This window comes from Hydra vulgaris, chromosome 01 (genome assembly GCF_038396675.1).
Source record: "Hydra vulgaris chromosome 01, alternate assembly HydraT2T_AEP".
NCBI classification, from domain to species: domain Eukaryota; kingdom Metazoa; phylum Cnidaria; class Hydrozoa; order Anthoathecata; family Hydridae; genus Hydra; species Hydra vulgaris.
In genome coordinates this window covers 38320001-38331275 of record NC_088920.1, presented here as the reverse complement: position 1 = coordinate 38331275, position 11275 = coordinate 38320001, and the positions used below count along the sequence as shown (strand labels likewise).

At 26.3% G+C, this 11275-nt stretch overlaps 2 protein-coding genes across 2 annotated transcripts in view; one reads left to right on the top strand and one right to left on the bottom strand.

The window, feature by feature from the left end:
- Positions 1–396: 396 nt before the first annotated feature.
- LOC100212871 (RCC1 and BTB domain-containing protein 1) overlaps positions 397–11275 on the bottom strand; it is a 33802-nt gene continuing 22923 nt past the window's right edge. Inside the window, exons 5-14 of the mRNA XM_065788105.1 lie at positions 9861–9971; positions 8992–9137; positions 8851–8914; positions 8412–8538; positions 8243–8298; positions 5192–5262; positions 4894–4947; positions 3140–3237; positions 2907–3037; positions 397–938 (exon numbers count right to left, since the gene is read on the bottom strand). Coding sequence (XP_065644177.1) covers positions 798–938; positions 2907–3037; positions 3140–3237; positions 4894–4947; positions 5192–5262; positions 8243–8298; positions 8412–8538; positions 8851–8914; positions 8992–9137; positions 9861–9971 — 999 coding nt within the window. The 3' untranslated portion in view covers positions 397–797. The remainder of the gene's footprint in view (positions 939–2906; positions 3038–3139; positions 3238–4893; positions 4948–5191; positions 5263–8242; positions 8299–8411; positions 8539–8850; positions 8915–8991; positions 9138–9860; positions 9972–11275) is intronic.
- Positions 1176–2671, top strand: LOC136075321 (G-protein coupled receptor 161-like). Its single transcript, XM_065788106.1, has one exon. It carries the CDS (start codon positions 1432–1434, stop codon positions 2629–2631), a length of 1200 nt encoding a protein of 399 aa, XP_065644178.1. The 5' UTR covers positions 1176–1431; the 3' UTR covers positions 2632–2671.

Below are 11275 nucleotides of genomic sequence, written 5' to 3'. Positions count from 1 at the left end.
ACAAAATGAGCTTTCCGCTGAAATATTTGAGATATCCCTACCGAATCGTAAACCTTTTATTTATTCGGATACAAGTGACACTTAAATACTTATATCAATCTATAATATATATATATATATATATATATATATATATATATATATATATATATATATATATATATATATATATATATATATATATATATATATATATATATATATATATATAAAATATTATATTATAGATTGCCGTAAACAAAACTTAAACAAAGAAATTTACTCAAGCTGCTGATAATGTTAATTATCGAGTAGATGTTATTTTTAAATTATACTGGTGTACCAATTCCTTAACACTAAAACACTAAGGTACACGTTATACTTGTTTAATTTGGAAAAAACTTCGTACTATTTTATTTACACTATTTTATTCATGTATTCTTAAAAAAAAAGTTAAAATAATAAAAATAATTTCGTTTAGTTCAAAAATTCTCGTAATATAATTTTTCTTCAATATAACAATATTCATATTTACAAAAATGTAAGATAAATAAACATAAAATTATTTAATTTACTATTAGAACATTTTTATAATAAAAATATCAAAAAAAATATGAAATTTTTTTGATTAAACTTATAAACAAAATATAAATATATGGGAATAAATTATTTACATTATTAACATTATTTACGATAGAGAAAGCCCAGCTGCTTAGGTTTTTTGGTGCCAAACCACACGCTTGTCAGTTGACTAAACACTTTACTTCGGCCAGAAATATGTAACTATATCTCTATATTACTAAGTTTATTGCCCTTTTTTACCTTTTGAATGCTCCACTTAAACCAGCTTTTATTATGAACGCCTTTACTGTCTCACCGTCGAGATTTCTGAAAGCTTCCGTTTGAGTAACAGCAGTTAGGTGGTTCAATGCAAATCGGAAGCAATAATCCTCTAAACTCTAAAAGAAACAGTAAAAATATAACAAATAAAAAGTTTGTTTTTCATCATAAGAAAATGCAATAGTTAAAAAATATTTTTTACTGCGTCATAATAAAATTATTCTTAAAATAAACAAACTCAAAAATAAATATTGACACAATGACACCCAACAGTAGAGCACTCCATCACCTGAATTATATTCGTCTTTTTAACACATATTCCTTTAAAAAAAAACGGAGAACGGTTTATCATTACTAATAATATTTTGAGTTAAAATGTGTTATTAAGAATTAAATAGAAATCTCTTTTACATTTTAAAATTTAGACGCATCTTTTAAAATAGTTTTTCGTATGAAAGATTGACTAGGTATATGATCAATTATGTGCAGAGGTTAGAATTAAAAGGTTAAATTTAATTTAATGTGAGAACTATTAGAACACCAAAAATGCACATTACAAATTTTACATTAAAAATAAATTTACTTTAAAATCTCAAATTTACTATATTAATTATGAAAGAATACAGCGGGATTGTCACCAGCACTCTTCTCATAGCAGGTCTACTCCTAAATGGATCAACAATATTGCTTTTAGTTGTGAAGCCTAATCTCCGATCGCCTTCGAATATGCTTCTAGCAAGCCTGACTTCCTCAAACTGCATTTTATGTGTATTAGTACTCCCTGTTCGTTTAGCAAATATTACTGGTTCCATAAGAACAATGGATGGAAGAGGGTGCGACATATTTGGTTTTTTTTCACAACTTTGGTGGAATTCAAATTCATTAACTTTTATGTTTATATCATATGATAGGTATCAGTTTATCTCAAAAGCAATTTTATACAAAAGTTTGGCTACATCCGCCAAAGTATACCTATTTATCGGAGTTACTTGGCTGATTTCAGTTATTTTTTCGTTGTTACCTGTTTTTGGCTGGAGTTGCTACAAATTTATTGAAGATGAACAATTCTGTGGTGTAGAATGGGGGAAAAGTCGTTCATTTGATATAACAACACAATCAATTTCGTTTATTATGCCGTGTCTGGTATGTTGTTATTGCTATGGTCAAATAATATATAATGCACAACAAAGCAAACAGCGAGAGATGACCTGGCCTTCCGTTCAAAATATAATAAGTTTTCCACAACAAAGAAAACTACCAGAGTCAGTATGGCCATCGGTTCAAAGTATACAAAATAAAAAAATGATTGCATGCAAACCAATAAAAACAAGTATTATTATAATAATGATGTTTTTGATAATATATCTACCGTATATTATCGTAAGACAATTTCACGAGTTTATAAACAATAAAATAGCCGTGAAAATCACGGCAAATCTTTTATTTTTTTCAGCAGTTGTATTTCCGTACTTGTTTGTGTATCGTAATCGATTATTGCGTAAAGAGATGCAAAAACTTTTTAAAAGAGTTCTAAACCGCGATGTTCGTCAAATTCACCCCTCTGTTGAAATAAACGAAAATGATTACTTAGAAAATGTTTCGAGAAGAAATAGTCGTTCTGAATCAATAGAAAACAATCGAAGGTGTTCAACTGATCACAGCCTATCATCTATACAAATAAATCGCAAATCTTCAGAAGATACATCAAGACGTTGCTCGCTAGAAATGTCCCGAAGATGGTCATCTAATATTATATTCGGAACGAATAGAAGAGAGTCGGGTAAATCTGAAATGACGACTGTAGATAGTTAATACAAAAAAAAAAAAAAAAAAAAAAAAAAAAAGTCTTTCTAATATCAAAAACAAATAAAACTATAAGCAAATCAAAATGCAATGTAAACTACCGCCTAACATAGCTTGTAAACTACTAACAAAATCTTACTAAACTAACTACCGCAATGTAAACTACCGCCTAACAAAGCTTCTAACGAAATATGAGAATATTTGGTAATATAATACATAGTCAACCAACCTCGGTTTTCTTTCTGACAAAATTTTTTTAATTTTGTAAAACATTTATTACTTACCTTTGCACTATATTTTATCGATGTCTCGAGAAGCATGGCAGCATTTTCAATGGATATACCTTTTTTAATCATATTTTCACATTGTTTCTTTAAGCGTATTTCACAATAAGCATCAGCTAAATCGAGCAATGCTGTCAAAAAAAAACAATAATATAAACAATAAACAGATTATTAACAAAAATTTAAAAATTTAAGTAAGTTAGAAAATTCTATAACATTTGTAAGTTACTAACCAATGGCGTCATGGGGAGGTAAATCTACAAAATCAGTATACAAGTATCGAATAAATGCCTCGTACACATTATAACTAAACTGTGCCACTTCAATTTCCCTACATGCAACAGTAAAAGATAAATTAATATATCAAAAATTATCTCTGTTGCAAGTTGTATAGTAAAACTTATAAGTTCTTCTGGTATCATCTACCAATCATTTACCATTATATATTACCTTGGAATGATTTCGAAAAAAAAATCGATTGACCCCCAAGTTGTTGCTAATTTAAAGGTAACTCCACCCACCCGAGGCTATGAATTTTTCACGTTGTCTATACCCCTTAACTACTAAACCCTCATTAGTCTTAAGATTAATGATAGACACCATTCACTGTTCTTATTTAGAGTTTATCAGTTGAAGATACTTTTATTTCAGATTTTATAAAACCACTTTTTCCAGGTTGGCACAAGATAAAAACCGTTGAAATTGAATATAAATCTTTTTTCTAAAATTGTAAAACATTCAAAAATCGAGGGAGTTTTAAAATTTGTATGGCAGTATCTTTTGAGCATCAAAATATATTTTTCTAAAATTTGAAAGAGGGCACCCATAAAGTACATACGCAGTAAAACTACTAATTCAGGACTTTCTCCCCCTGTACACACCTGTACAATATCGAATAAACTAAAAAAATTTTTTTTTAGTTTATTCGATATTACATTAACATTACCTTAACAAAGAATGAAATCAAGTTTTAGGAGAGAAATAGAGAACAAGAGGTAGTCAAACAGCATATATATTTGCTGTCTTTAACACACACACACACACACACACACACACACACACACACACACACACACACACACACACACACACACACACACTCCTTTGTACGAATTTATACATTTTTGGGTTTCTTCCCTAACCCATACCTGCGTACATATTTTATGGAAGACCCCATTTATTTTGACAACAACCCTAAAGCAACCATTACAAAAGGAATTAAATAATCGACCGCACAAACTCATAGATTGTTAAAAAAAAAAACTTTTACTAGAAATCATCAGCAAAACAACCTAAGCAGCAAAGAACTGTCACTCATTCAATCTACACTATTTGTTTTTTAGTAGAAGTTTTATATTGAACTTTATTTTACCTTTTTAAACTCGAATCTTATTTTACTTCGTCAAACTTAATACAATACATATTATATATTCATTACAATGATAGGCACCAACATGATTGTAGCACAGCAAATCCATAATATAATTAGATATAATTAGTTCAGAAGTCAGTTATCTAGACAAAGTAAAATAAAAAAAAAAGATCGCACCTGCTTAAACTCTTAGTTAATGTATGTACTGAAACCTGATCAATTAATTTTATACTGACAATTGTATAATTCGCGTAAATAAAGCAAAATTTTGCCATCTGAAATTATGCAAGTTGCAACACATTAAAAAAAATAAAATATGTATACAGTAAAACTGTTTGAAACAGCTAATGATATGTTTGTGTTAAAGAAATAACTTTTTTTCCAAGCTTGATAAAAAGATAAGTTGAAGAACCTTATAGATAGCACTAAGACCTTACAGGTTGCTCTAGGAACTCATGGAATGTTATTGAATTGAATAGGATAATACCTAATATTTCTTACATAATAAACACTCATTTCTTTGAATCTTTTATCTTGTTTTCCTTATCAATTGAAAATAAGAAAAAAAAAAGAAAAGAAATTTCAAACTAATTTTTTAAAATACTTAAAACAAACCTTTTATCTGATTCCTTCCAGTTAGAATGAAGCATATTACGAAAATAGTGGCATCTAAAAATAGTGGCATCTACATTTCAAAACCGAGATTACAATTTACAAATTAGCTTATAAAAAAACTATACTCAAAATTATTCTAATTTATACTTATATAATTTATACATGATTATAAATTATTATAATGTATGAAAATAAAATAACTAATGATGCAGTGATGCAGTATACACCAGTCTTAATGATTATTACATGTACATACAAAACGAAGTACGTACACGTAATGATGTATCAGTACACAAACCTGATTTTGAGTATTGACTTATGTGCATGAATTTCTTTTCCATCAACAAGAAATGTTATGTCACTTGTTTCCTGTAAAATTAATAATTATGTATTGTTTTTTTTTAATTTTTTGAACCTTATAAAACAATTTATTTATAAATTATCAATAAATTTAATATTTACCTAAAAATAAAAAACAAAAAACTTGTATTTTATTAATGGAGGCTAAAATATAATACACTTATGCCATATATTTATGTATATATTACCTATTTATTTATATACCAGAATATAGTTTGCCTATATATGTATGTAAAAATATATTTGTCATTTATTAATATATATATTTATGTATATGTATGTATTTTAGGCATATATATATTTATGTATATGTATGTATGTATATATATATATGCCTCTGCATTTTTTTAAATTTAAGCCATTTCCAGCTCTCACAGTGGGTAATAATGGTTGAAAATGAAAATAGGTTCCTAATTACTATAACTTTAAATAAACTTAAAATACTCGATTTCTATTTTTTAACAATTTTTAAAACTCCAAGAAAGTATGCTCAGTAATTTTTTTATCTGAATTAAGACTGATTTTGTCACTATAAAAAACTAGGATAGAGACAAACATAAAAAATATTAAAATTTTTAAAGCATAATTACTTCACATATTGCTTCAATTTGAAAATTTTGGAAAAATATTAGTCGCAAGATTCTTCATTCAAGAATTTCTGTGAAAAGGAATTAAATTAAAACCATGTAAAAGTAATAAATTGGCATTCAAAAAAGCAATGATTGGTTTCAAAAGTCCCCCAAAACCTTGTAAATTAAGATTAGAAAATTTAAGGTTAGAAAGTTTTCTGCCATCTATCCAACTTTTTCTAATTCAATAAAAACTCCTGCATATTGATTTGGATTCAATCAATTTTACATTTTTTCATTTCATTTTTAACCCTCTACATACCGTTTTTGACAAACTGATTTGATCCTTGACATTTCCTAAAACGCTCAAAATGCCAAAGATTAAAAAGAAGAGATAATGGTGCCAGCAAGCACCGTTTACTTACTTGTGTGTTGAACACACAAGTAAGTAAACAGATCTTTTTGGACCATTAAATTACTTTTAAATTTGGTTAAAAAGAATGAAATTTTTAGTGACATCTTGTGAAAAATACATGTTGTATTTAATTTTATTTAAAAAATGTTATTACATTTTTAGGTTTAAAGAGCAAATAAAACATTTTTTAATATAAAATACTTTTTGCTAAAATAGAAACTTTGCAAACTATAGCTGAAAGAAATATATAGAGAAAGAAAACATAATTCGCAACTTCAAGCATTTCTGACCATTGTGGCTTTGGTTAAACATCATTTTTTTTATCATTTTACTATTGATGGACAACACTCTCCTTTATTTTTAATAACCTCTGAGGTACAATAAAGTTTTATTGGTCTTTTTATCTACATTAATGTTCTTGCTGATAATCTTACCTTTAAAGTATTTGTATTATATACTTATATATATACTTGCTGATAAAAAGGTGCTAATAAAGGTGGCTCTACTTGCTGATGGCATAACTATATATTGGAGTATAAAAAGTATACTTTTGATAAAAAGTCATAATTTTATGATTGCTTAGAACAGGTAGCTGATCTTATATGAGATTTCTTTGCAGCGACAGCTTCTCTGCAGCAAATGGTCAATTTCTTTTTAACTTGATAATAATTATTACAATGAAGTTGATACTTCTATATTAATGAACAGCAACACTTTTATTGAGTCCTCTACTTTTTCATAATATCTTTCAGATTAATTTTCATAATATCCTTGACCTCTCATTGAAGCTATCCAATCCATTGCAAGGTTAACATCAGCTAAATCAGATTCTTTATCATGATGCAAACCTTTTACTTTAACTGTTTATGCTTAAGTAAATTTAATTCATCTAGCTTTCCTCAAATATTAATGTTTAGGAATTCTCTCTCATCTTCATATTATCCTAATTTGTATAATTTATAAAGTTTTTATAAGTTTTATAATTTATAAGTTGATTTTTTTAAAGATTTTGTTCATGCTTTTTAACCAGCCCTCGGAATTAGAGTCGACATTCGGCATGGCTGACCTAACTGCCAACCTTTAACAGTTGGAGGTTGGGAATATATTGCTGACCTCATTTTTCCTAATTCCGAGGGTTTTTTTTTTTGTTAGTTCACCTTCTCAAGGCCGAGAAGGCCACTACAGATGAGGAGGCTACTTAACTCTGGTGGGCGGAGAAACTAATTGAGTGTGGTACTACCAGTGACGTAGTGGGGATCGAACTTGGAAACTCTCGCTTATGAAGCGAGCGCTCTAACACTACACTACTACTGCATATTGTTAGGTTGTCTTTAACTTTCTCCTTTGCTTTCTAGTCACTTTAATAGTGGTTGTTTATCGTTGTGGTTGCTTGTAGCGTTTTCGAAAGTAAATTGGTTATAATTTGGAAAATAAAAAAAATGTTGAAAATAACAATCTAACCATTTTTTACTTATCTAATGTTTCGTGAAGTTAAAATACTTGCATTAATCATGAAAAAGTAAATATTTAGTCATTTAAAAATCATTTAAAAAGTAAATATGAAAAATAAAAGTAATTAGTGGTAAAGTAAATAAAAATCATCGATAAATTTGTGAATTTTATTTAATTACAAATATTTGTACAGGACACAACTTTTTAGCCAATTTTAAAGTTATCCTGAATAAGTATTTTATCATTGTTATTATCTTGAATTGGAAAAAAAAAATTCACTCTTTAAAATAACTTTGTTTTAAATACTTTTAGCTGAAATAGAATTCAGATAAATACTAAAAATTTTATACAGTTTTTATACAGATAAAATTTTATACAGAATTTTATACAAGACTGCACTAACATACTAAACTATGCATGCACCTACACATTCCTAAACTGTAGAAGATGCGTAAATCCTTCCTTATGTCATATATATTTCATTCACAAAATGTGAATTTATAGAGAAGTATATTACATTAAAATGTATAAAAATATTTCAAAAATTACTCACAGACTCATTAAATGACTTTGCAATAGCTTCTTTAATAGTTTGGTTCTCTTCATGATCTACAAATATTTTAAACATATTTTAAAGATTTCAATAAAGTAGAATATAAAGTGCAAAACACTCTTTAAAAAAAAAAGTAGAAAAATGTCAAAATTTATTGTACATTATTTACCAATATCAATAAACTTGTACATTATCTGTGGCATTCCAAAACAAGAAAATACTCCATCAAGATTATTTACAGCAACTTCTCTTGGTGATAATATTGTTAATCCATGACAATGTCCCCACATATAGATCTTTTCAAATAGAATAAAAAAAATTAATATAAACAGTTTAAAAAGTACTTTTATTTTACAAAACAATTTACTTAAAATACTTAAAATGTCCTCCTATAACTTAAGAAGAAAAAATAAAAAAATAACTGAAGACACAAATGTTGCTAAAGTAATGAGTAAAAACTTTCCAGATATAGTTACACCATACCTTTCCAGATATAGTTACACCATACCTTTCCAGATATAGTTACACCATACCTTTCCAGATATAGTTACACTATACCTTTCCAGATATAGTTACACCATACCTTTCCAGATATAGTTACACCATACCTTTCCAGATATAGTTACACCAGCAGATATATGATTATAGTGATGAGCTGCAATATCTGACCACCTGAACACAAAATTAAAACTAATAATAAACTTTCTTTAAATACAGAAAATAAATCATTTATCATTCAAATAAATTACCTATCATCAGTGGTTGTGTTAATGAGTGTTGGTACAGATGTATTATGAGTAGTACCTAGCCCAAGTTGGCCATATGAGTTTGCACCCCAACTGTATAACTCACCAATATCAGTGAGTACAAGTACATGTGCCATTCCACAAACTATCTTTTAAAATAATATATACATAAATTTATTTTAAAAGATTGCCCTAATACATACATTCATACATATATATATATATATATATATATATATATATATATATATATATATATATATATATATATATATATATATATATATATATATATATGTATATATATATATATAAATAAATAAATAAATAAATATATATATATATATATATATATATATATATATATATATATATATATATATATATATATATATATATATATATATATATATATATATATATATATATATATACATATACATACATAATATAAAAAAATTTCAAAAATAATTATCATTTTATAAAAAACATTAAAAAATGCATATTTTTATTTTTAGTTATTTATGTAATTTTTAAGCATTGAAATTCATAATAATAACTTTTTAATAAAATGATAACTATTTTTGAAATTTTTATGACCAGCATGATATACTTTTGAAGAACTTCAAAAATTCTAGTATTATTTTTTTATATAGAACACACTTAGAGGGTGGGAACATGCACTTTTTATAGTTGCTTTTTGGGACATCCTAAAGTATATATATATATATATATATATATATATATATATATATATATATATATATATATATATATATATATATATATTAAACATTCTCTACTTAAATTATAAAACTTTAAAAAATAAATAATTATTTTAATATATAATTTAAAAATAAAATAAAAATCACTTTTTCTATAAATTTTCCAATAAGAGATCCTGTAACTCTAACAGGTTGCAATTGGTTTGTATTATTTTCTATTCCAAGTTGACCATTGCCATTGTAACCCCAAGAGTACAACTAATTAAAAAATTAAATCAAATTAAATACAGTAATTTCTAATTTAGATTTTTAAAATGAAACTGCAGTAGAATCTCGTTAACTCAATTCCTGGATAAGTTGGACTTTTACTAAAACGAACAAATTTTCATTCCCCTTGAATGTCAGACCATTCGCTAACTTGTACCTTTTTTTGGGGTCCTCTCTGCAAAAACTTTGCTTAACTAGGACTTTTATCTTGAATTGCATATAAGTGCATATAAATACAAAATTTCCAATACTTCAATAAAAATTCTAAACTTTAAATGCTCGAAAACAAAATACTTTTCTGTCAAATATAAATAAACATAATTAAACATTTTCACTGATACATTTGATTTGGTTAAGCCTTAATTAAATTCAATTTAATAATGACTATTATATCGTAAACTCAAAAACATTAATGAAAAATTAAAACTTAGAACATTCAAAAGTAAAATATCTTTGTGTCAAATACAAGTTAACAAACTAAACTATTTATATCTATGATTCAATTAGTTTTCTATTAAACTTTATTCATTAAAAAATGTCAAAGGTAAAAAAAAGCTAAAAAAAAGCTAACAGGTAGAACTATAACATTATAATACTATAAATTCGATAAAGGAGAATGAATTAAAAAAAAATAATAATAAAACTTCTACGAAAAAAGTGACGATGCAAGTCTCCCTTAATGAGGATTTGGATAAACAGAGGGGTGGTAGCCACAGAGGCCATGTGGGATTCCTGCTTTCCACTTTTTTGTCTAAATATGGGCCATTAGGCAATTTTCACTTTTTTCGACATTTTGAAAAAATCCACAAATATTTTTATATTAACTATATTTATGTTCACACAAATTCAATTTAATTAATTGCTTGATTTAAAGTTTGAGTGCAATTATATTAGTATTATGCATAATAACTCTAACAGCATTACTCTGAAAACAAAACAGATATTTGAAGACGCATTATGATATTTTTTCAATAGAAAAATTATTGTGTAAAATAGTTAGACCTACAAAAATCTCGACCTACTAAGTCATTCTACAATAAAAACATCTACTAAAAACTATTTTTCATATTACCTACTTTGTTTTCAACCGATTATAGTCTTTTTTATTTTCAACCGATTTATGAAATTTTTCAACTGAATTATTTTTCTACCAATTTTATAGATTTTCATTACAACCAATTTGAGATAAATTAATTTTCAGTTTGTTTTTTTTAAACTACGAAATGTCATAATCTACGATTCTTGAAATTTTAAAATTAGGTTGAGTTATAGGCCACTAAAATTATGAACCTATA

Coding starts and splice junctions, on each gene's coding strand:
- LOC136075321 (XM_065788106.1), top strand. CDS start 1,432: ATGAAAGAATACAGCGGGATTGTCACCAGCACTCTTCTCATAGCAGGT.